Source organism: Blennius ocellaris (assembly GCF_963422515.1).
Source record: "Blennius ocellaris genome assembly, chromosome: 3".
Classification (NCBI taxonomy): domain Eukaryota; kingdom Metazoa; phylum Chordata; class Actinopteri; order Blenniiformes; family Blenniidae; genus Blennius; species Blennius ocellaris.
The window spans coordinates 8,067,756-8,093,760 of record NC_137652.1 but is presented as its reverse complement, the minus strand read 5'-3'; the positions used below and the strand labels follow the sequence as shown (position 1 = coordinate 8,093,760).

At 43.1% G+C, this 26,005-nt stretch overlaps 2 protein-coding genes across 2 annotated transcripts in view; one reads left to right on the top strand and one right to left on the bottom strand.

Moving 5' to 3' along the window:
* Positions 1–46: 46 nt before the first annotated feature.
* smarca5 (SNF2 related chromatin remodeling ATPase 5) lies at positions 47–8,385 on the top strand. Its single transcript, XM_080520480.1, has 24 exons — positions 47–273; positions 1,356–1,481; positions 1,573–1,739; positions 1,841–1,941; positions 2,047–2,147; positions 2,261–2,440; positions 2,809–2,964; positions 3,081–3,212; positions 3,291–3,359; positions 3,477–3,586; positions 3,699–3,925; positions 4,117–4,238; positions 4,325–4,477; positions 5,112–5,244; positions 5,695–5,843; positions 5,933–6,055; positions 6,165–6,272; positions 6,350–6,463; positions 6,560–6,682; positions 6,779–6,911; positions 7,008–7,126; positions 7,233–7,445; positions 7,551–7,661; positions 7,967–8,385. Exons 1-24 carry the CDS (start codon positions 202–204, stop codon positions 8,030–8,032), a joined length of 3,108 nt encoding a protein of 1,035 aa, XP_080376606.1. The 5' UTR covers positions 47–201; the 3' UTR covers positions 8,033–8,385.
* Positions 8,386–8,473: 88 nt separating this feature from the next.
* The window catches only part of frem3 (Fras1 related extracellular matrix 3), a 31,242-nt gene continuing 13,710 nt past the window's right edge, over positions 8,474–26,005 (bottom strand). Inside the window, exons 3-24 of the mRNA XM_080520479.1 lie at positions 22,990–23,136; positions 21,786–22,016; positions 21,548–21,673; positions 21,158–21,409; positions 17,223–17,372; positions 16,936–17,145; positions 16,170–16,367; positions 15,917–16,081; positions 15,472–15,654; positions 15,243–15,373; positions 13,632–13,790; positions 13,202–13,505; positions 12,987–13,118; positions 12,549–12,880; positions 12,106–12,298; positions 11,908–12,012; positions 11,439–11,566; positions 11,204–11,338; positions 10,957–11,083; positions 10,675–10,862; positions 10,050–10,196; positions 8,474–9,972 (exon numbers count right to left, since the gene is read on the bottom strand). Coding sequence (XP_080376605.1) covers positions 9,406–9,972; positions 10,050–10,196; positions 10,675–10,862; positions 10,957–11,083; positions 11,204–11,338; positions 11,439–11,566; positions 11,908–12,012; positions 12,106–12,298; positions 12,549–12,880; positions 12,987–13,118; positions 13,202–13,505; positions 13,632–13,790; positions 15,243–15,373; positions 15,472–15,654; positions 15,917–16,081; positions 16,170–16,367; positions 16,936–17,145; positions 17,223–17,372; positions 21,158–21,409; positions 21,548–21,673; positions 21,786–22,016; positions 22,990–23,136 — 4,310 coding nt within the window. The 3' untranslated portion in view covers positions 8,474–9,405. The remainder of the gene's footprint in view (positions 9,973–10,049; positions 10,197–10,674; positions 10,863–10,956; positions 11,084–11,203; positions 11,339–11,438; positions 11,567–11,907; positions 12,013–12,105; positions 12,299–12,548; positions 12,881–12,986; positions 13,119–13,201; positions 13,506–13,631; positions 13,791–15,242; positions 15,374–15,471; positions 15,655–15,916; positions 16,082–16,169; positions 16,368–16,935; positions 17,146–17,222; positions 17,373–21,157; positions 21,410–21,547; positions 21,674–21,785; positions 22,017–22,989; positions 23,137–26,005) is intronic.

The following is a 26,005-nucleotide window of genomic DNA, read 5'->3' as shown; positions in this document are numbered from 1 at the left end:
GAACCCGATACGGAGTACGCGGGTGCGCGAGAAGAACCTTGCTAGCGCGAACGTGCTGCGTGCTTCCAGCCGGCGAGTCTTTCATCAAAAACAACCGGATACTTTCTTTTTCCCGGGAGAAAGTTCTACTATCTCCGCTGGGTCTTCTGCGGCATCTTAATCCGGACTAAAGACCCGAATTAAAACGTCAGATTCAGGAAAATGTCTGAAAGCGGCGACTGCGTTGAACAGCGGGAAGAGCAGGCTGAACTTGAGGAAGCCGGAGGAGTGGAGGTAACATCCAAACCGGGCTTTGTCTGCTCTCGGTGAGGAGTTCAGCTCCCACGAACCGGCCACTCCGCCGCGACCCGGAGCCCAACAGTCCGACTCGGTCACGTCACTTGAATCCAGCTGTGTTAAACTTTCCCCCAGTCGACGTATGAGCCAGTTAGCCTGTTGTTAGCTCATTCGGTCCCTCTTCGCGGGGACGTTACGGTTCGGTTTCGTAAGCACTAGCTTAGCCCCGCTAGCCCCGCGCCGAGCACCGCCGTACAACTTCCCGCTACTCTTTGTTTACTCTCTGGCCACAGTCGCCCGGACCCTCCCTTTTCGCATCTCTCTCTCTCTCTCTGAGCGGGTCCCTCCGCTTCTATTGTTGTGAACAGGGACAACAGCGATGGCTGTCGTTACCGGGCAGGGATGCAGCATGGCTTCGGTTGGACTTTGTCTCCAGTTCCCGACTAAACACGAAGGAAGCCAAGCGCCTCGTCGGTTTCTCTCAGACTAAACCAGTTTTAATGTTGTCAGGCAGGAGAGCTCAAGAACTGATGCTGCGTTACTATGTGAATATGCTTCAAAAAGTGCGATGGGGATAACAGTAAACGTAGGAGATGCAACACATTTCAGCACAAATCTCGGTTTATAATCACACAGTATTGTATTAAAAATGTTTTAGTTGGATGAAAACAAATATGCCTATTTCAACATTCTGCTTGGCTTCCACCTGCTTCTTAAAGAAATAAAATGTATCTAAAATATTTTTTTAAACAGAACCCCCTTTTAAGTTTGCAGTTCAGGGTTTCAGTTTTCTTCGTGGGTTAATTGTATAATTTGCAGCATATTTGTTATTTTGAGTTGAAAACGGGTGTGATAACAAGTGTAATAATAACAAAAAGCCTTCAGCCTCAAGACACTTCAACAAAGTGCAGAATGAAGGAGATGCTCTTTTGTGTAGTATTTCATAGCTGAGTTTTGTCATCATCACTCTGTTATGTTATTGAGACCCAGAAACATCTGAGACCTAAACTTTCATTCATCTTTCATGCTTTTGTTGGAAATCTAAACGAAAAAATTATTTTGTTTTTTTTTTGTCTCAGGAAAAATCTGACTCTTCAGATGCTGGAAAAGAGTCTTCCTCAGAAGCTGGTCCTGATGGACAAGATGCATCTTCCCCTTCCTCATCCCAAGCTAAAGAGGTGATTCCAGGCTATGAGGAGAAAGTGGTGAGTACACTTTTTCTGTAAGTTATTTAAGTGGTTCACGACGCTTATTTGTTATAAATGAGCTAAATTTTGGGTTTTTTCACCCCTGCAGCAAACAGACCGGACCAACAGATTTGAGTATCTGTTGAAGCAAACCGAGTTGTTTGCTCATTTCATCCAACCAGCTGCCCAGAAGACTCCCACCTCTCCCCTGAAGATGAAGCCGGGACGTCCCCGTATTAAGAAAGACGAGAAACAGAACCTGCTCTCTGCCGGAGAGTGAGTACAAGTCTCCACTACAAACTTTTATTTTAACATCGGATTCATTTGGCACTTCATTCCCATTGTTGAACTGTTGTGTCTTTTTGTGGATTTGATAGCAACCGGCATCGTCGCACAGAGCAGGAGGAAGACGAGGAGCTTCTGAACGAGAGCACAAAAACCACCAATGTGTGCACTCGCTTTGACGATTCCCCCTCCTGTAAGCAACATCTTCTTTTACATGGTGTCAAAAGGCATGCTGACGCACAAATGAATAGCTGAAGGGCAATATTGACACTTTATTGTGTTTCTGTCTCTTCTGCAGATGTAAAATCAGGAAAGATGAGGGACTATCAGGTCCGTGGTTTGAACTGGCTCATTTCTCTGTATGAGAACGGAATCAACGGCATCCTTGCTGATGAAATGGTTTGTATTCTCTATGCTGTAGCTTCAGTTCATCTATAATTGATTGCAAATAGTTTTTCTTGTTTCTATGTGCCACTGCTCCTCTGCCTCACAAAAATATTGTTCTTCTTCAGGGACTGGGAAAAACTCTTCAAACGATTGCTCTGCTGGGCTACATGAAGCACTACAGAAACATCCCTGGTCCTCACATGGTTCTGGTGCCCAAATCTACCCTCTACAACTGGATGAACGAGTTCAAGCGATGGGTGCCCTCGCTTCGTGCCGTCTGCCTGATTGGAGACAGAAACGAGAGGGTACGTAGTGTCAAAATGCTATCCCTATAAATGAAGCTTTCAATGTGATCCTCAGTAATTATGTGTTCATTGTAGTAGATATGCAAGTTTGACCTTTTCTTCAATTTCTTGACTCAAGAGCTTTGGTTTGTGCAGAATCAGTGTTTTAAGTTGCAACAGTGTGTGAAATGGAACTTCTTTCATGCATTCAAGTGTTAAATTATATTCTGACTTACTGTATTGGTCACCAATAGACTGGTCACTCGTGTCATCATGGGTTTAAGGTGGACTTTATTGGTCTTCCTGTATGTCTGGAAAACACAATGTTTGTTTGAAATGAGGCTATATTCCTTGTCAAAAAAAAAAATCTATATGTGTGCTTCATTCAGACCGCCCTGATCAGAGATGTGCTGCTGCCGGGAGAGTGGGATGTGTGTGTCACATCCTACGAGATGCTCATCATCGAGAAGGCTGTGTTCAAGAAGTTCAACTGGAGATACCTGGTCATTGATGAAGCTCACAGGATCAAGAACGAGAAGTCAAAGGTCAGGGAGCCACTAAACTAACTGATGTAAACTCGGTTGTACATGCCGATGACCCAGAGTTGTGACTTCAATATGGTCAGTTTAGTAAAGCGACACTTGTCTTTGCTTTAATGCAGCTCTCGGAAATCGTCCGTGAATTCAAGACCACTAATCGTTTGTTGTTGACTGGAACGCCGCTGCAAAACAACCTCCACGAGCTGTGGGCTCTGCTGAACTTCCTGCTTCCTGATGTTTTCAACTCGGCAGACGTAATAGAGACAAAGTAAAATATAATCTGATACAATAAAGTTGTTTGACCTGATGAATAACTTTGTTTTTGCTCTCAGGATTTTGATTCCTGGTTTGACACGAACAACTGTTTGGGTGATCAGAAGTTGGTTGAACGTCTTCACACTGTACGTATTGACTGTCATGTGTGGCAATACTTGACAAACATCTGTACATTTGAATGGATGTTACTCTCATTCGGGTGAAAGGACTGAATGGACTGACTTTTAATATTCTCTCTCAAGGTTCTGCGTCCTTTCCTGCTCCGTCGTATTAAAGCGGATGTAGAGAAAACTCTGCTACCCAAAAAAGAAATCAAGATGTATGTGGGGCTGAGTAAAATGCAGCGAGAGTGGTGTGTATCTTCATTTACGCTTCACATCTTCACAGTGTAAAGTTCAATTTGACCCCAGATGCTGAAACCATTCCCCCCCCCCCCCCCCCCCCCCCCCCCCCCAACTCGTCAGGTACACAAAGATTCTCATGAAGGACATTGACATCCTGAATTCAGCTGGCAAAATGGACAAGATGCGTCTACTCAACGTCCTCATGCAGCTGAGGAAATGCTGCAACCATCCGTACCTGTTTGATGGCGCCGAGCCGGGCCCGCCGTACACCACTGACCTCCACCTGGTGGTGAACAGTGGCAAGATGGTGGTGCTGGACAAACTGCTGCCCAAGATGAAGGAGCAAGGTGAGTGGGTCATCTTGAGTTAAATCCAATCAATTCAACAAGTTGTGTGTACTTAAAAAAGCATATTAATCAAGCATATATATAATATATATATATATATATATATATGAAAACAGAAAGTTATTGAGATATTTCAAATGATCTTGGACTACAGTTCAATCTAAAATGTAACATCCACCTGTCTTTCGTAGGTTCTCGTGTTCTCATCTTCAGTCAGATGACCAGGGTGCTGGACATCTTGGAGGACTACTGCATGTGGAGGAACTATGGCTACTGTCGTCTGGACGGCCAGACGCCACACGAGGAGAGACAGGTGAGTCGCTGTCGCATCAGCCGATGTGTGGCAGGTGAGATGTCCGACAGGAGCCGAGCGCAAACGGTCTCATTTTGCGTCAACAGATCTCCATTAATACGTACAATGAGCCCAACAGCCCAAAGTTCATCTTCATGTTGAGCACCAGAGCTGGCGGGCTCGGTATCAACCTGGCCACAGCGGATGTCGTCATCCTCTACGACTCGGACTGGAACCCACAAGTAGATCTGCAGGCCATGGTGAGTTCTTTCCACTGTGTGTCAAGTGGAACAGTTGGTTAAATGTACATATTTATATCTATGTTTATATTTATAAATGCACAGGGGAAAAACTTTTAATTCTTCAAGATCATATATATTATTTCAAACTAACTTCCCTACATTAAAGATATATTTACTCTTAAACTAAAATATTTCAAGCTTTTTTTTTTTATTTTATCTTAATAATAATGGATTAAATACTTCATATGTGTAAATGTAAACTATTGACTATAATTATAATTGTTTTAAACTTTTGAAGTGATGCTTGAACCTTTTCTAAAGTGTTTTGAGTTTAGATGTTACTGATCAAACAATAAACTCTTCAGTGATATCCTATTTATTTGGAAGGTAAACATGCATGCGTATGGAAGTTAGAAAATGACTTGGATTCATTAAAACTACCTAAATAAAAATCAATATTCGAGGGAACAGTCCTTTTATTTTTTTTAAAGCCACTTTACTTCTGTAAGGGGAGATTTTCTTTTTCCACACTGATCCGTTTCTAGACGTTTCCTCCACTCAATGATCTACTAACTCTGTAGTTAATGGTAGAAGCTGGCACAAAGAAGTTCCAGTGAATACAGTTTACTTAAACATTGTTGTTCCATGTCAGGATCGAGCTCACAGGATTGGTCAGCAGAAGCAGGTGCGTGTTTTCCGTTTCATCACCGAGAACACGGTGGAGGAGAGGATCGTGGAGAGGGCAGAGATGAAACTGCGTCTGGACTCTATCGTCATCCAGCAAGGTAAGCTGTGGCAGAGACTTCTCCTATTGCTCTCTTGTCTGCTCCTGTTCACTGTTCTCTTTATAGGTGATGCAAAGTGAGCTTTTCATAACTTTTACAGGCTCTGTTAATGTCGATGCAATGAAAAGAAACTGGCGATATTAGGTGTCTGTAAGTGGAATTCAGATGTGTCGCCCTATGGAACCCCACACAACATGACGGGCCACTGAGATTGACGGGAGTATTCACTACACTCCAATTCAGTTATTTTTGAAAGTGTGCGGCAGGTGCCAGGGGAGTGGTTTTGTGGATAAACAGGAAGGATTTCGAGGTCGGGGGAAGTCTCTTTACAGCCTTGCCTTTAACAAGAAATCAAAGTATATAGAAATGGAGGATGCATCTTATTGTATTCTCGCGTGTCTTCCTGCACTTGAAGAGTTGCAGCTCATGTCTCCATTTCTTCTCCATCAGGACGACTTGTGGATCCAAGCGCCAACAAGCTGGGTAAGGATGAGATGCTGTCCATCATCCGTCACGGTGCCACGCACGTGTTTGCGTCCAAAGAGAGCGAGATCACAGACGACGACATCGATTCCCTCCTGGAGCGAGGGGAGCGGAAGGCGAGTTTCAACCCAAACGCACATCGCTGGCGTCGAACCCCAACTATTTGCTATCGTCTTCTTAATGATTTTGTGTTGTTGTGTACTAGACTATGGAGATGAAGGAGAAACTGTCGTCACTTGGGGAGAGCTCGCTGAGGAACTTCACCATGGACACAGAGAACAGCAGCGTGTACACATTTGAGGGAGAAGACTACAGAGAGAAGAAAAAGGTAAAGTGACGAGCCAGCATCAGTGCTTTTGTTTTGTCTTAAGCTCTTCCGTTCGTCCCGAGAACTTTGTGTCTTTACTTTTTTCTTTCTGCTCCCTCTCTTCATTCAGGTCATTACCAACTGGATTGAGCCACCCAAGAGAGAAAGGAAAGCCAATTACGCTGTGGATGCCTACTTCAGAGAGGCTCTTCGAGTCAGTGAGCCCAAAGCACCAAAGGTAGGACTGGATCACTTTACAGACTCAGGATGCAAAGAAACAAAGCACATGTCGTCATGATGCGGTGCGTTTCCCAGGCTCCTCGTCCTCCCAAGCAGCCGAACGTCCAGGACTTCCAGTTCTTCCCTCCGCGTCTTTTCGAGCTGCTGGAGAAGGAAATCCTGTTTTACAGAAAGACCATAGGATACAAGGTACAGACCAGAGCTCTCGTCACTGGCAGGGTGATTCCCATGGTATTGTTGTCTTTATCGATAGTTCAGAGTTGATTCCCGGCTGCTTCTGTTCAGGTTCCCCGAAATCCAGACATGCCCAACTCGGCCCAGGTTCAGAAGGAGGAGCAGGGGAAGATCGATGAGGCCGAGGCGCTCACGGAGGAGGAGCTGGAGGAGAAGGAGAACCTTCTGCAACAAGTAGACATTATTATTTTTACACAGTTCAGCCAATTTACAATTAGAGTACTGACAGTGAGCACTTTTGAACGTTGACTAACTTGACACTGATTGCAGGGATTTACTATCTGGAACAAACGTGACTTTAACCAGTTCATCAAAGCCAATGAGAAATGGGGACGAGATGACATTGAAAACATTGCCCGAGAGGTGGAGGGGAAAACTCCAGAGGAAGTGATGGAATATTCAGGTGACGAGTCCTTTGTGATTTTTCACGAAATCCACAAACGTTGAGCGTGTTCTTTGCCATGTTTTGTGACTGTAATGTTGGTGTCCATTTCTCCAGCTGTGTTCTGGGAGCGCTGCAATGAACTGCAGGACATTGAGAAGATCATGGCCCAAATAGAAAGAGGAGAAGCCAGGATTCAGAGGAGGATCAGCATCAAGAAAGCGCTGGACTCAAAGGTGCCAGACCTGCAATCACTTTGTTTCTTCACCTGATGAAATATGCCTGACCTCACCGTTGCCACAATCGGCTCCGACTCATTGCTTTTCTCGTCACTTCATCCAGATCGGTCGCTACAAGGCTCCCTTCCATCAGCTGCGCATCTCCTACGGAACCAACAAGGGCAAAAACTACACAGAGGAGGAGGACCGTTTCCTCATCTGCATGCTTCACAAGCTGGGCTTCGACAAGGAGAGCGTTTACGACGAGCTCCGCCAGTGCATCCGGAACTCTCCCCAGTTCCGCTTCGACTGGTTCCTCAAATCCAGGACTGCCATGGTGAGTCACGTCGTCTTTCATTACATTCCTACTGTGATACTTCCATGCATGTTTTGTTGCCCCCCCCCCCCACTAGATTTCTTAATGTTTTTGTTTGTTGTGTAGGAGCTCCAGAGGCGATGCAACACTCTGATTACACTGATCGAGAGAGAGAACATGGAGCTGGAAGAGCGAGAGAAGGCTGAGAAGAAGAAGCGTGGCCCAAAGAGTGGCTCAGTAAGTTGCACATTTCATGTTTATTGAAAGTTGCTGGAACAAAACTATAATTATTAATATTGGCTAAATGCATGTCCACACACGAGCAAAACTTCTGTTACTTCTCGAAGAAATAGAATAAAACTAGTGAAATTTTTTGGTATAAAATTAAAAATTCTCACACAAGGGAACAATAAGACAAAGTGAAATTGGTTTTGGACTCATTTTCTTGAGGACTGAAACCTTGGTACCTCAGGTAGCCCTCAGGTAGCCAGAAGCCTTCATGTCACAGCTCATTCTTTTCTAATAACGTCTCCTTTTTCTAGGCTCAGAAACGAAAGCTGGAGGGCACCGCGGACGGCCGGGGACGCAGAAAAAAGCTCAAGTTGTGAATCTGTTGACATCCTGCACCGTCAGCATTTGAGAGCGGCGGCCAGCTGTGGCATCTTTATTCCTGGTGTCTGTTTTCTCTCTGCAGGCTGCGACGGCGTACTGTGTAAAAATCCCCGGTGGACCGACCTGGTTGTGTTAGGTTTTAGAAAGTGCTCCTTTTGTCACTTACCTAAACACTGCAGCTATGCTGGTTTTCGTTTTTGGTTGCTAGTATTCCTTTGTTTTTGTACTAGTACTTAATAAAATGTTTGTATTTATGCCTGTTGGTTGTACCACATTCCATTGCTTGAAACAATATGTACCCTTTTTATTTTTAAGAGAACATCTGTTGTGTGAAGTAGAAAATGTCATTTTTGAGCTTTTGCAAATAAAAATTTAATAAAAAAAAAAAAAAAAAAGACCACGTGCACTCTAGTAAATAAGACACATTCAAAAAAGGACATTTATATTTGGCAGTTTAAGTGTACATACATCCAAACCTTTTAAAATCCTCACAATATGAGTAAGCCAAAGAAAAAGTTTGGCAGTTGGCAAACTGTTTTATATCCTGTCACCTGTAGAGGAAATGTTTCCACTGCACTTTATTTTTCTGAACTCAACAAAGATTTATTATTTTTTTATTTTTTTCAAGTTTCACCAGGGTGTAGTAATAATACCTTTTGTCATAGTCCTATATCGATATGTACACAGATAGGTTTGCGTCTGATTTCAGCCACAAAATGTATAAAAATGAAATTCTGGCATTCTCAAAAGACTAAAATAACATTTACAATCCCTTTCAGTGATTCCAAAATGGTTCTATTATCAGCAGTGGGCCCACAGACTGCAGGGTGTTTAAAGCAACACAAACTACTTAAATTCATCAATTGCATCATTCAATTGGGTCAGTTTCAACCATCATTCAATCCATTTTGCTTTACTCTCCGCACAACTAAATTGTTATGGAGAACTTGCAGTCGTAAAAAAAAGAATTAAGTGGTAATGTAGAAAAATTGTTTCTGTTCATAAAATCCAAGCAAGGTCGTTATTTACTCATTTCATTGACTACATTGCATGCATCGGTGAACACTATGAAGAGCAATATTTTACAACTTGCCATACTGAAACAGGTGGGTATCATTCGTAGGGGCTTTTACGTACAGTGTGTTTTATTTGCATAGACTGCACCTAACCTGCAGTACAGTAAAAACTAAGCATCATCAGAGCTCATTAAGCCTCAAAGCTGTTACATTCTCTGTGTGTGGGCCCTAAGCTCCAACATCCTTACTCTGTCCGCAGGCTTTACTGGGCTCCAATCAGTGCTACACAAGTTGGGCATTGAAGGCACAGTGGTGGCGAAGACTTTCAAGGTCTTTTGAAGGGGAGGACAGATTTAGACCTCTGAGCTGTCTGGACTGCTCCACATATTCGCTGGGCTGTGACTGTAGCCGCTGTAGGCGGATGAGGAGGAAGTGGCATAGGGAGGTAATTGGGTCTTCTTCTCCCGCTTCTTGCGCCGCAGCAGCAGGATGATGACGGTGACGATGATGCAGATGAGGAGGATCAGACCTGCGAGGCCCACCAGCATGGGCATGGTGGTAGAGTCCGCAGGCTCTCTTCCTGAGCTCTCCAGCAAGGGGCGCTCCAGGAGAGGGTCTCGGTTAAGGGACCAGGGCTGGCGCTGGTTGACCACGAGACGGTCAGCTCGGTCTAGAGCTATGTGCTGGATGTTGGTGCCTCGGTTGTTGTCCACGCCGATGTCCTGGGCCAGAGCAGGACCGGAGAAGGATGAAGCAGCCCGTCGGTGGCGAGAGGCTGCATAGGAGGTGTCCGATTGCTCGAACGTGGAGATGCTGTGATGGAGGTACTCCAAGCTGCGCTTACCAATGTTGCGGTTGGCATTTTCTCTGGAGCGGACGGTGTAGATAGCGTGGATGAACCATTCTCGACCAGCAGCCACCTGAAGGATAAAAAGCTTAATCCTCCCTTTGTCTTTATAAGACATGAACTTACTACAAGGGGAGACTTATACTGTACCTGGAAAAGTGGAGAGGAAGACAGGGTGAAGCCATCTGTCCCTGGTTGTCTGATCAGGGACAGAGCTCCAGGTGTGTCCAAAGCCAGCGTGGCTTTGAAAGACACGTCGCCAAAGGCAGCTGCTTGAGTCTCCGGCTGGGCTTTGTCCTGCAAGAAAGCAGACATATTTAAAGGGTCATATTATACAGCTTTTCAACATTTTCACATGGTCTTATTGGTCCAAAAATGTTGCATTCTAAGTTTATTGCCCCAAATCCAGCTTTTCCTTTATTTTCATCCATTTAAATATTGGATGATATTTAGCTGCATTCAGAATCTGCTCTGTCTGTGTGAGCTGGACTGGCTCTGCCCACACATGCCCATCTTGGGCAGAGAAGGAAGTACTTCCTCTCGTGGTGCCATGTGCCAGAGCAGAGCTGGGTTTGATTTCTGATTGGCTCATTGGAGCAACACACTTTTTAAAAACTGAAACAAGCCAGGGAGAGAGAGCATACAGATTTTGTTTTCACTTCTGGGGCATCATCCCAGGTATGGAGATGCATATTACTGTTGGAAAAACTTCAGAAAGTGATTTGAAGTGTGTATATATGGATGAAAAGAATGGATGGGAAGTGAAGCGTCTTACCAAAATCTTGAACCTGAACAACAGAGATGGAGCATCTGCCAGGCAGCCATACTCCTTGTTTGTAGGGTTGTACTTTGGAACGTAGCCATCAGCTCCAGTGCAGAGGAAGACCTTCTCAATGCTGCAAGAGAAGGAGTCGCCCAGGTTCTGGACAGGATCCACCATCACACGGCCATAAATCATGGAGCCTGGGCAAGAGGGCAGAAGAAATAGGAGAATCTTTGTGTCCTGATCACAAGCTGCGATGCTACTATTCACCACTAGATGGCAGAAGTGCTCTACCTTCTGAAAAAGCAGCGTCAGTCCCTTCTCCAAAACCCATGGAGCCATCAGACAACCACAGCTCCTTCTTGGACAGCAGGAACATCTGAGTGTTGAGACTGAACTCTGCTGCGACAGGGTCACTCACCTGGACAGAGAAAAAGAGTTTGCACAGAGCAGATGATAGTTTCAGGAACATGCAGAATTAGGATGAATGAAGATTGTCTTTGTACTGACTTGGACTGGCATTCAGTAGAGCAACTCTAACCTGCTGAAAACGGATGTCCATGTCAAATGTGAGTGGCTCTCGTGGGTGGCAGACAGGTGGGATACTGAACTCCCCATTAGGAGACGCAATACAAGGGGTCAGCTTGACTGTGTAGGTCCCAGAGTAGTCTCGCACCTTGAAGAGACGCAGAATAACTTTAAAACTGTTCAGTTTCTAACTGCTTCCACTTTCTTGCTTGCTTGAGTGATACAATAAAATAAATAAATGGGCTCACTGCAAAATCTGAGACAAAACTCCACTGCTGCATTGGCTGGTTGTACGTGGGCTCAGTCCTGACCAGGGCGAGAGTGAACGTCAGCCCAGGGTGGTCAGCACACATCACCATGGATGACACGCTGGTCCCTAAAAAAACAAACATGTATATAGTCATAAATCTTTACAGGCACATTTTGGGCAACCCACACCAGCGACTGTGTCAACCTCCTTATTTACGGAGTGACCTCTCACATTGTTTGGTGCCACCTGCAAGCCTAACTGTACAGTACATGCTGCAGGGTCATTTTGACATTTGCTGAAATGACCTCTGGCACTTTCACACAGGAAGACCCCAGAGGTGCAGCTCTAGAAATAGATGAAGAAGGGATGTGGACCACAGGGTAACCTAATAGGAGGCTGCTTGTATAGAATGACCCCACAGGATGAGTTTAGGCTGTGTAACGTGTGTGTGGGTGCTACTCTCATACCTGGATGAGACATAACAAACTGTCCCCTGAAGCGGGCCTCAGTCTTGAAGTTGACCACGAGACGGCCCTCCTCGTTTATACGCATGCTGGTGGGATACATGGCTCCTGCGGGTATAAAGTGACCAAAAATGGATATTTCATTCTTTTTTTCCCCCCCTCTGTGAAGATCTTCAGTTAACGGTATCAGTGAACGTATACCTTGCAGTTCTGCTTCAGGTGGACTGCCAATTCCGTCCTGCCACAGAATAGCTGTGTCATACACAAACGTGAGTTTGAGCTCTGACTGCAGGTCAAAGTGCTGCCAGCCTCCGACGGCCACCGGAGAGTGGAAGACGTAGGACACAAACAGAGGGACACGCAGGGTCACGTAGGACTGGACCAGGTTAAGCACCTAAACATGTAGAAACAAAAAATAGGCCCAATTACATCATGAAGTACTTCATATTTATACTTTGCTGCATCCCTTATTTTCACCCTTTCACCCTTATTTTCTGTATGAATGACTGCATCAAGGCGAAGCATTGTTACTTCCACTTCAAATTATCAATCAGAGACAAGGTTCACACATCTAATTCAAAATATGTATTTGTATTGCGGTTCTTTTCTAATGGTTGTCTGCAATGGTTGGTTGTCTTCCCCACCTGTCCATCTGTGCCGATGGAACCCCCGCAGTCATTGAGTAGCTCGGACATGTCGTAGTAGCTGGTGAACTCCCACAGACACGCCTCTAGGTTGAGGTTCCTGTAGAAGCGCAGGGAGTTGGTCGAACGCATGACGGGACTGTACTGATAAGGCGAAGTTTCCCCGATGATTTCAGGGTTCTTTGTTGCATCTGTGATGAAGCCGTAGCCAGTCGGGATCTCATTGAAATCCAGCAAGTTGGAGCAGCGATGGTTGCCCACGCGTGTGCCGTCTGGACTCAGTGTGAGCTCGAAGTTGGAAAGAGGTCTCGTGGAGATGACGGGCAACATGCCTGTTTGGGGGGAAAGTTTGTTCTCATTACATTATCGTGCATTTACTGAAGTTGAGGAAAAGTAATGCTCTTTTTATTGAAGGGTACAACATGAAGCACTGCTCACCATCCATGTGAGGCATATTGATGGTGAATTTGATGAGATTGGGGAAGTCTGGATCATCTGAGCCTGTGTAGCGGATCTTTGCGGAGAAAGGTTCAGCTCCAACTGTACCTTGTACACGAGGCTGACACATACCTGCAAAGAGTTCCAGTCAGATGAACAAGTTCGCCAGCATATATCTCTTCATCTCTTCAAACGGATGTCTAACTTCCACTCACCTTCCTCTTTACTGACGATAAAAATGGGACTGGACAGCTCCAGGCCAGCGTCTCCATTGGCATTGAAGGCTCTGGCTGCACACTGAACCCTGGAGCCAGCCTGGAAATAGATTGAATCCAACGTAATGGACTTTGTGTTTGTGAAGAAGGTGTTGGTGTCCACCTCCCGCATGGGGCTGGTGACTCCGTCGGATCCAGTGGGGGCACTGATCAGCCAGCGGTACTGCGTGAGAGTGTCGTTGATGTTCTCCGCAGCACAGATAGAGCCTGTCTTGTCGAAGTCATGGTACTTAGGGTTGCAAGCCTGTAAAGATAATAAATATGAAGAAAAAAAATCTAACTAGTTGGCAAAAAGTTATTTGCAACAAATTATTACAACTTAGACTAATAAAGTGTCGGTAGACTTTAAAGAAGTGTGCATCTCACTTACTGTCACACACACAACGGGGTATCCATTGGGCGGGTTAGGCTTGTCTTTGGTTTTAGCCGTATCGTCGTACATGAGCAGGGAAACCACATGGGGCACTGCAGGGAATGTAACATCTGCTACACTGTCCATCTCTTCGATGTACACAATGGCCTTGTTCATCTAGCAAAAGGAGAGAAATGATGTCCAGGATAAATATCTTTGAAAAGAAACACAGAGTCAGATATGAGCCCCACGTGGCCACTTTATCTATTCTGTTAGGCAGGTTAAATACTTTTAGGATGGTTGATAAACCACATTAGAACCAGATATCAATGATAGATATTCCCCCCCAAAAAATGCCATTCTAATTTCACCTTTTGCCGCTTCTTTTAGAGAAGATGATGTTGTTTTCTTTTTCTTTTGTGGACTTCATACTGATTGAAGTAGCTCTTCCTTGCTACTAAATGACTATTTTATTTTCTAAATGAAATGTTATTGTAATCATTTATAAAACAATTTCCTGCAGTGATTATTAAAAGACAGTTAAAATGATGTATATTTTTTCACATTTTATCCCACATTTACTTCTTGAAGAAGCAATCTGACATTTTTTTTCCGAGTCTTTTGAGTATTTGTGATGGATGCTAGCATGTTAAAAATAATGGCACTTGGCCCCCTTGGATGTCATTGAGTACCTGGTCTTGGCAGCAATGCTATTCTCAGGTTTATGTGTCTCCTCTTCTTGAAATACCACAACTTCCTTGCGTGCTTTTAAAATTTCCAGTTATTTATTTTCATGGAGGTTTGAATCTATCTTTGTGAAAATGGGCAAAAGTCAGGATACACAGTTTACCAGTCTGTCACAGAGCTAATATTGAGAAACACACAACAATAATTACACACAAGCAATTATGGAGTCATAAAATAACCTACGACTCATGTCTATGGATTGTGTGACAGGGAGGAGGCAAAAATACCCACAAAAAAAAAGCAATGCAAGCACAGGGAGAACTTGTAAAATGTAGGCGTAGGTCTTCTGCTCTAGGATTAAACCTGTTTATATTCCAGAAAAACTCAGCCTTTTCAACTCACTTTTCAAATGTGATACAGAGAAATAGTTATGAAGGAATTATTAAATGAATAAAGTCTCTAAATATTCCACCACATGATTCAATATCATCCAAAGCACAGCTATTCATCACGTCATTCTTTACAATAAGCACATTTGGACAGAGATGCAGATAGAAATCAAACTAGCTGGCAGCACTGGACTCACATTTTCACCTTATAATAAGCAGCAAACCATTTGGGAGACGATAACCCATTTCTGTCACGTGATCAGCGCATGCCTGATGTCGAGTATATGGGTAGAATGTCACAGTTCTGTTTATAGGGTTGTCTTCTCTTTGGCTCGACTGGGACATTCTCCCCCCTGCATCTCACTCCAGAGGGAAAAGCTTTTTATAAGACGGTGGTCCAGGCGTGCTGACAGCATTGCCAGCTGCTGCCAGCCTATTTTAACACAGGCCGGCATGACAGAGCGCATGTTCATGTGTGTCCATCTGCAGACTCGCTGCTGATTTACTGTATATTTGTTTATGAGCATCTGCTCATGTGTGCGCCGGGCCTCACCTGTATTTCAGCCACCATATTGTCATCAGGCTTCATGTGCACAGTGAAGGCCTCTCTCATCTCTCGTTCACCATCATACAGGATCTGGATCTCCACAAAGTGCTCCTTCTCGCCCTCCTTGAACTCCACATCTGAAACACAGACGGGTCAATGAGCGGCTTCGCACATCAGGCCACATCAACAGTCTCGGTTAAGTTCTCCATTTGGAACCACTAAAACAGGTTCTCACCCTCCGACAGCGGGTTGTAGTCCTCGCCAGAGGTTGCAGAGCCGTCCTTCGTGTGCACTCTCACCACCGAGAGCTTCGAGGTGTCTCCAAAGCGCAGAATGGGAATCTTCACTATGGCCACATCGCCTTTCACCTGTGGCTCACGCACACTGTACTTGATCTCAGAGAAACGGATGATGGGCTCTAAAACAGGAAAAAAATAAAATAAAACATCCTTAATGTTGAAAATTCATTGTTTTGTTTATTTTCAAAGGTATTAATCTGAACTCAAATGTCAACAGAAAAAAAAAAACATAGTTAGTTGCGAAACAGGGAATCATAAGTGGAGAAAAGTGTCACAACATTTGTTTCCTTAAACAATGCATTCATCTCATTGCCATTCAAATTTTTGGACTCATTGGCTATTTCACAGTTTCTCATCTATTTAATTCCAGCAAACACGTACTGTCTTTCTCATCCGTCACCGTGATCCGCGCCTCCTTCTGTTCACCGATTGCGGCTCCATATGGAGACTTGCTCTTGGGGCTTCCTAGCACCAGGCGGAATTCCTCATCGTCCTCATGGATGGAATCATCCATCAGGCTCACGACACACGGTTTCTCTGTCTCACCTGGGGAGTAAATGTATGGCCGAGAATAGGTTGACAGTAAATCGACAGTTAAAGCAAGAATGAGAAAAAGGGAAGGAAGACGTCTCACCTGGCAGAAAGGTGATGACTGAAGCGTCAGTGTTTGGCCTCTCGCTGTAGTCCATCATGACCTGAGCGGATCCTTGACGGGTGTAACAACGCACCGTGGACCTGAGGCTGATGTCTCCGCTGCGGTACACGATGGCTTTTACCCCTCCGTCAGACTCATCCACCTTGTAGCTTCCTTCTTTAAACTGAACCTTTGGTACTGGAAAAAACAACAAAAAGTGATGATAATGAAAACCTGTTCTAATGTGAGCTTTAATTCAATCAGTGTATGCTATGTTATTACGGCAAAGAGATTTAAGAATATTTTCACTCAGTAACAGGAGGAATCCACCACTGACATGGTGATATAATTGATGATGAATACACACTGTATAACCTTATGTTATGATGTATCATGTTTTTGTTTGGTACACAAAAAAAACTATATTTACAATTTACAAAAAAATATAAACTGCCTGTTTGTGATTTTAAACATATGATTACATAATTACTCAGATTTTGGAATCAATGTAAACCACCTTCACTTATACTTAATATATTAAATGAATTGCACTTTAATGCCTTTTTATGTTTTGACAGTTACGAAAAAGAGCAATATGCTAATATATTGATATTTTATTATTCAATGAAAATGCTTATGCTGTGCATTAAAATGAACTCACAAAGAGAAGTTCTACATAAAATGTTGGGTGTAGCATGTCATCAAATAAATGTGGCATGCTTGAAATCATTCACCTATGTAATCAGGTTTAACACTTAACACTCACAGTCAGTGGTGGTATCATTGATGGTAATGGCGGTATTGCTTGGTTCTCCTAACACAGCATTCATTGGCATCCTGAGCACCAGGTCAAAGGTTTCCGGCCCCTCGAGCTCGGGCTGACCCAGGTCATCCAGGATGGTCACTCTGAATGTCTGCATCGTCACTCCGGGAGCAAAGTCCAGGTTGCGGCTGATACCAACATAGTCCAGTCCAGCTGGCAGACAGGGAAGACACGTTTTTAGCGGCAAGTTGATTGTTGTACAATGTTCCAGTCAAAAGTGTTTGTGTTACCTTCTGCAGAAAGAGGCTCGCTCTTTCTGGAGCGAACAGTGACCGTAGCCGTCTTGGACAGGTCAGTACCTGTCCTCCAGACCTTCACCTCAACATAACCTGAGCTCTCCTCCACGACATACTCAGGCTCCCCGAAGTACAGCGATGGCTCTGTGAGGGTTCAAAGTAATGGGAAAGGAAATGAGAAAATGATACAGCATGATTTCTATCCTGTGGAAGTGTTCTTCCAAAGCTGGTAGGTTGTTTTTTTTTTTTTGTTAGCCAACTTTGCAATCAGGAAGACATCAGCATAAAGAGCTGAGCAAATGCCTTCTCATCTTTGTCTCAGCACAGGAAGAGAGCTGTCATCCATCTCATCCTGTCCTCCCACAGTCTTCTTCCCCCACTTATCTAAATCCAGACAGCTCTGTCTGAACTTAACGCCAAAAGATTGAGCATACGCCTGAAGAATAAGGCCAGTGCTTGTACCTGCACCCGGAATAATGCACAAGTGAGGGTATGTTCCCAGGTTCTGATGATAGAGGAGCTGATAAGACTCTTGGTCAGCGGGGTCGAACGGCAGTGACAGAGAGGCAAGCGTCCACTTTGCAAAGGTAAAAGGGCAAGAATTCACTGAGATGGAGCACATTGTCAGATTATCTGTCCTCGCTTGTGAATAAAGGATGCTTTCATCACTCGGTGCTCAGTCAGTGCTCTTACAGATTGACTGATAAGATTCAGGCTTTCGGCTTCTCGGTTAAAAGGAGAGAAAATGTAGCGGCCCAGAAGCTTGCGAAATTACAAACAAATGGTGGACCAAAGCATTTTGTCCATAAAATATGTTGAAGATTCCGTTTAGGAATGTTATAGTAAGGCATTTTTCACTGTGTTTTCTCCATTCATATCTGGTTGATGTTGATGTTTTTTTTTTTTTTTCTCTTCTTTCCTTACATGTTTGATAGGTATATGTTGAGTGAGTCTGGTATTTAGACAATTTATAATAATTTGTGACCTGTCCTGGGCGTCTCCTGCCCTCGCGCACAGTTAGCTGAGATTAGCTCCAGCGCCCATCTACAGTGAACAGGATATAAGCCATATAGAGGATGGATGGATGGATGGATGGATGGATGGATGGATGGATGGATGGATGGATCGAAAGTAAAGGCAACAAATGAATACTATCCACTTTTGGCAAAATCTTTTTTGGTTAATTCACAAATATTCTTGGTCAACTAGAAAATACTGTGAACAGAATATAATTTTTTTTAATGTAAATAACAATTAAAAATACAATAAAAACTGAGAAAAGAATTCATAATAGTGTCAAAGTATTCTACTGTGTCAAGAGACAGAGACAAGAAAGAAAATCCAGCTTGTACATTTTATGAATGCATGAGCAAATATTACATAATCAGTGAACGAAAAGTGACATGTCACACAGTTAATTCCGTAAGTAAAAACTACTCTCTCTGCTCAACTGCAATGCAGCCATCTGTGAGTTTGATGACTGGGCATATATCTCAGTTAAAATTGTACTTTTATTTTGTCAAATATCTCTGATATTTCAGCAGAAATGTCAGATCACATCTCATACTTGTTCAGATGCTGATGCAGTGATGGACAGCTGATGGTGAGGGAAGGATTTCTGGCACGCTTTCAGGGCTTTCAGCTAAAACAACTATTTAGTAGCCGTGGCGGGGGGGGGGGGGGGGGGGGGGGGGGGGGGTGTAGAATTGTGTGCCAACATGGCAGCCTTAAGATCAGTGGAAAGAAGAGTTAGACGAATACAGTAACAATGGAGGCCCGACACTGGCAAGAGTCCAGACCACAGGTTTACTCATGCAGACAGATGGGTTTACCACACACACACACACGCACGCAGACAAACATATACATACAGACACTGAACCAGATTTATGGGGTGGTGTTACTTCGAGACCCACCAAGAAGAAGACCCACAAGAGTCTTCACTTCTTCTTTCACATGTTCGGGAATGTATGCTGGTTATTATTTCCATAAAGTTCAGTTGTACTGTGACAAAGTGTGGCAAATAGCACCATAAAAAGACATTAATGGTCCTAAAATGAAGACAGGAAGAGGAAAAAAAATTAAGCAAATGATCTGTCAAATGAGAGACTTTTAGTTGTTGGATTTTAAAACCTTGTTCACACTTAAGTTGTGAGATTCTGCAGTTTGTGTAGTCTACCAGAGAAGAAAAACATGCCAGTCATTTGAATTTGTGCCACAATAGGCCCCGTCTCTCCACCACCTGCCTTTTGGTCCCTGCAGACAAAAGGATGCCCTCTGTTTCCCCCCGAACTCCCCTGAATGCCAATGAAGACTGGTGGTTGCTGGAGGAGCACAAATCCTTTCATCTGAGAGATAACGTCAACAGAGGTTGCCATTTTTCCACTCAGCACCTGTCCATTGTTACCTCATATGTAATGTCCAAAATGGACAGAGTTGGGTAGATAAGTGAACAGATTATGTGAGAACCAGTAAAGACAATGAATCTGAATATACTGTCGAGCCACTGAGGCAAGCGCAGCATCCAGGGCTTTTGTTTGGGTTACTGCGGTGAACATGCTGCTGTCTGTGCAACTCCGGTGGATTAATGGCACACGGATACCGAAATGGAAAGGCAGGGCATCAAAGGGAACCGAAGCAACAGGATCACACACACCTGCCAGCTTCTGTAGCTCAGTAACTATCACATACGGTTCTCCTCTTCTTAAACTTGTATTTTTATCTTTATCTATAAATACTAGTCAAAGGCCAGAGACAAATACAGCTTTAGGAAGAATGGGAGTCCATTGGTTTAGTAAATATGTGTCAGAAAATAACAGAACATTAGGTTCTTTAAGGGCACCATAAAGAACATTAGGTTCTTTATGGTTGCACTTGCCACGTCTTGGAATAATATGCTACTGTATCGTCAAACTTTAAAAAGTAAGTGATTAAAACAACAATTTTAATCTAAGTCAAAGTTTTATTTTACCATTTTATGCTTGCGGATTTTGACCGTTTCTAAAAGCGCTATACAAATAAAATGTATTATTATTATTATTATTATTATTATTATTATTATTATTATTATTATTATTATTATTATTATTATTATTATTATTATTATTATTATTATCATTACTAAATCAGCTCTTTAGTAATTACATTTGTCACAGGTCTTGTGCTGCAGAGTTGCCATCACCCTCTGATGCCATTTCAATGTTTTTATTTCATTAAACTCCTGTTTACTGAAGGAGCACCTCATTAAGCCTGAACTAATTTAGTCCTCCTGAAAACAACACAAATTATCTAAGTGTCCGAAGTAGCTGTTATATCCTAACAACCCAGACATGACACCTTTTCCCAGGATGGGTTTTCACTTTTTTTACCATTTTGAAAATAAATCAAGATGTAAAGAAATATGTGCACATTAACACTAAATAATCTTAACAAAACAAGCCCAATTGAAAAAAACAACCCAAAACATATAATTATGAAAAGACTTTAGTGTTAATTAGCAGGGAAAAAAGGTTGTTTTATAATTTTTTTTAATTAATATGAATAATATTAACAAAAATGTAAATAGTTATAATAACTATAATTGTTATTATAACATACAATGCACATCGTTAACATGTCCTAAATGAGAAGGACCTAATGATGACACATCACTTCACTTTCCTTTTTTTGTTCCTTAAAGCTCAAAAGTAATGATATAAGATTTCACACTTCCTGCACTTGTTGATTGGTGACGTGTTTGTAGATTCAAAACTTTAAAACAGGCTTGAAACTAAAATGAAATGTGTTTAATTACTTCTATTTCAAGTGGCTCCTTCATCATTGGACTTGTCCATGTGTCTAAACGCAGATCTGACTGCCACTATAGCAGAACATACCCTGATCATTTAACGCTGCAGGTGATTTTGGTTCACAGGTGAATAATTGCTCACCATCATCGCTGTCCGCCAAAATAGTGACTTTGGCTGATGGGTAGTTGGCGCCCACCAGGCCCCCCATGGGCATACTGAGACTGACATTGAAGCTCTCCTCCTCCTCGTACAGGGAGTCGTCAATGATGATGATGCGGCACAGCTTCTCTCTCTCGTCCTTGTCAAAGAGCAGCACACTGTTGTGGTCCTCCGGCCGGGTGATGTAATCAGAGTAGGACAGCACGGAGCTCGGTATGGTGCCAGTGGCCGAGGCTGAGGAGTAATGGGAGCAAGAGGAGGAGAGGCGATACGTTTAACTTCTATTCATACAGAAAGCTTTCATATTCGTTATAGGAATGCTCATACTCAGTTTGTCTTGTTGCACGTAGTTTCAATACAGACTCGTCTCACCTTGCTGAGTGTAACAAACTACCATGAGTTCCTGACTGGCATCTCCTGATCGGCGAACTGGTACCAACAGCTCTCCAACATCCTCCTCTATTTTATATTCTGCTTGAGGAATGAAGACGGTCGATTCTGTATTGAAAACAAAAACACTGATCAGTGTCATTTGAATAGCATTTGAAAAATCAAAACAACATTTAATTGTAAGACCTTTTTCAAAAGATTGAAACTACCCAATTCCTACCATCTCCAGGATCCACAATCTCCACTGTTGCTGTGTCGGGAAACTCCAGCACCGCCATGACAGGGTCTGACAGTTGTATCTCGAAGGTTTCTGAAGTCTCAAACTCCTGGTCTGTGAAGATTTTCACCTTCCAGGTGGCTGTGGTCTGGCCCGGGTTAAACTGGACCTGTTTCTGGGATTTACCACGGAAGTCCTTTTCTGCTTCGGCCGTGCCATCCTTGGTAGCAATACCTGAGTGGAAAGGAAGGCAAGCGGTTTGAGCTTTAGTGAAAGGAAGATTGTATCTGGGCCACCCACAGCAACATGCTGTCCTGCTGGGTCTCCAGCTCTTTATGTTCAGCGTCTATACAGTTAGTCTATACAGTTAGTCTATACAGTTAGTCTATACAGTATTTACTAATTCAATTGCGATTGAGCAAAATGTTCTTTCTATTTTAGACCATGTATTGTTTCTTCATTTGCTACGATATACAAGCCGGCCATAACAATTCCAATCAACAGTGTAAAGCAGAGGCTCATTATTAAAATCCAGTGAGTGTACATCAGCTGTAGATCCAGGTTAAGTGATGTATTTGTGATTAAAAGAAAAAATTATTTCAGGGAGAAAGTTTGCATCTGGAACTTTTGCATTTCGCATTCCTTGAGCATGTTCATTATTAGCGTGGATAGTAACAGGTGCAGTTATAAATCGTTTGCATGCAAGGGTGTGATGCAGCCAAGCAGGCGAGCATGTTGACATTTCAACGTGACCTTTGCGGGGAAAGGTTATAAGTGCTGTCAATTGAACCACTTTGGGAGGAAATGTGGTAGCAGTCAAACGAGACGATGAGAAGATTTGCACCTTCAGGGACAGGCTGTATTGTTAGTAAGGGGGAGGGGGGACCTGAGGACAACCTGCTGCCTCAAAAAGGAAATATGAATTATATTTTAAATATAAGGGCATGTTCATGTTTTATTATGGGTCTGGCCTTTAAAATGGCAGATGAATAACACAATAAAAAGTAACGAGACGGACTTAGGCGCCAATGTTTCATTGTTAAAATGTCAGTTTAAGGGTAATGCGATCATGCTTTATATCAATTTATGAGAGGCAGGAAAGAGAAGTATTCTGCAGGTAGATTGTTACAAACATGAATGGGGGGAGAAAAAAAATCAGCAATTACATTATATTAATAAGCCAGGCGTTATATGGCTGAACACTCACTGACGAAGGAGGTTTCTCCCAGGTAGCCCCTGCGTTTCAGCGTCACCTCCAGGAATTTGGCATCCTCATCCACTAAGTAGTACTCCCTCTCCAAAGAGATCCAGGCCCAGTTAAGCCTGAATGGCTGAGGCTTTAGCTTATTTCCACCTAGGAGAGACAGAGAAGGAGAAACATGACATGCCAGCGATTCATTTGAAACTCTTTAGTTCACAATAATCTATTTTGTTCATATTAAGACTCACTGAGGCATATAAACTGCAATCCGCTGGAGGCTCAAGGATAAGAGGAATCAAAGGGGCTTTTTAATTTTGGACTGGAAACACGATAACTTAATACCAGGGCTTCCCTAAACCCCACTTCACTGTGCCTCCGGGAGAGCTGCCTTTCTTTAAATTTCTTTTGATTTCCAATCACCACTTCTTTCTGTTCCATTGTTTCATTTGTTTTGTATGTATTAAACCATCTCACCACATTTTCCATTACAAAAAAATATCAAAACTCTCCCAACACAGTCCCAACAATCCACCTTGAGCAAGCATATGTGAACGTGTAAAGAGAAACTTTCTTTACTTGTTCCATCACAATCCCAGTGCTCAGCAGGGTGAGGATGAATGTAAAAAAAACAAACATACAAATATTTTATGAATTGGCCTCAGTTAATCATATGCAAGCCTTGTTGCTTTCCTGGATGTAGCTTCAGCATGAGCATGTGTTATGAGTATATAGAGAGCCATCTGATTTATTTATTTTTCAGAACCGGAGCAAAGTGTGACACGTTTTCTAAACTAACTCTTTATATATTTAACTTGTGTTGTGAATGAATTACTCTGGTATAAAAATGGTTTTGATCAGCTGGGTTCAGCACTGTCTATCAGATTCTTTGAAAGAGATGTGTCCGAGTAAAATTGAACTCTTTAACAAGAAGCATTTAAAGTCGTCCAGCTCTGATCCACCAGTATTGACCCAATCCTTAATCCACACTATCTCATGACTCACGTAATCCCTCTGACTGTCACTTCAGTTTTTGATCTCAGGCTGATACTGACCACTTCAGAGACATTCAAGTTGCTGGGTTCTGTGCCATAATCTGAATGTTTTTTTAAGAGCAGCAGTGCAGCGGCCTAGTGTCGCTTCCTTCAGTGTGATGAGCCCGGTGACCTGTGACTCATGATGTGAAATGGGTCAGGCTCAGTGGATTCTGTGGATCAGGGGAGGTTACGGAGGGGCCGGCTGCCTTTAGTTTTGCACGGCTGGTCACACTGATAGTGGCCCTGATGACCTGACTCTAAGATGACTTGGAGGACTGAAGGAACTTCATGGAAGAGAGGAAATGTTTACAAATTTAACAGGACAAAAGCTCTTTGTTGTTAATTTTTGAGGTCCCAAAGAAGACGAAATATAAAGGTGAGCTCGAAGATGCACAGTGCACAGAGAGAAAGGGAACCTCTGCTTGTCTTCACAATAAACCAGCGTTGAGCTGTGATTTGCCTCAGTGAAAAAGAAAGCGGCTGCACTCTTTATGCTATGTGACTGGGGAGAATGAAAACACTAGGGGGCTGAGTGTGGGCATTCAGGGGGGGACGGGGGCCACTTCCTCAAACCCACATGTCAACAACAAAGCCAAACTGAGCCGGTGACCAACCGCACTCCACCAAAAGGCAAAAGCATGTTGAGATGGAGCTGATAACAAGAAGTGGATATTCAGGAATAACGCTTGCATCGCATTGTATGTCTAATGGAATCAATTACCTGGAAAAAATTATGATATAATTGTAAACAGAAAACCTTTTCCCTTTCCTTCCTTAAAAAAGGCTATAGACAAGTTCAAGAAGTTGGAGTACTTCTTACTCATCGTGTACAATGAATGAAACCACTCCTACTGTGAGGGCGGTCAACCTGGAGCGGCCAAGTCTGGTGAGCAAAGTCAGCCTCAGCCATGCTCACTGCTCAGGTTTCCCACAGTCATGGCTAAAAATACAGGAAACACGCATCATGTCTGTTTCTGCTCGCCACATATTCCTCAAGTGTGAATGCATATGCTAAAAAGCTTTACAAAACTGACAGGCTTGCTGTATTCTGCAAAATTAAACAGCTGAATGAAAGTACCTATCCTATGATAATCATGTTTTCAATTTGCACTAATGAAAGAATCAAACCTATGTTGACCCCTGAAAATGCCTTCATTCCAGCCTCATGTACAGTTACTGAGACCAATCAGCCTTGACAAACTTCAACTATCAGATAGTTTCTGTGCTGGAGAAAGTGTGTCCTGGCAGCCGGCCCCATTTGTAGCTGATATGTGGAGAAGCTTAGTCAGTGGCTATCATCAAGGATTATCAAATGAACACGGCCAAGACAAAAAGCTGCTTCTGTTTTGGCATCGAGCAATCGGACAGCTTTGGGTTTCTGTGCTCCTACAAGGAAACAATGTGGTTATTATGAATGGGACAAGAACACAGCCACACGTAGGCTGCTGCAATATATTGCGCAGAATAACCTGCACGTTTAGGAAAAAAAGGACAGAATATTAGACGTATATGCAACTTTTTTCAATCCTCATCTTTTAATATGAGCTCTAAGCAGGCATAATATGACGTGTTAAAGCAAATGTGACAACTTTGCCAAAAACTTTTCATCCATCCATCCATCCATCTTTGTATCTTGTCATTCTGTACAATATACATTTTGTTCAACAGCAATTTTTAAAATGACCTTCAAACTGACAATATAGGTCTTGATAAATGGACAAAAACATCCTCTGAACGAATGACTGCAAAGCTACATTACAGATAACTGAGTGCTCTGCCTGGTCTGTGGGGTTTTTGCACTGTGTGGTCAACAGGTGCTCGTACTTCGCTGTACAAGCAGTTCACATGGTTACTTTTGTCTAGAATTACTCCCGTCCTTGTTGTTTACAATGGTTCTTTCATATTGTTTTTTCGGCTCATGCACTGGAATTCCCCGTCTGGTTTTCCATCATGAATAATATCAGTCACAATTTACACACACACACACA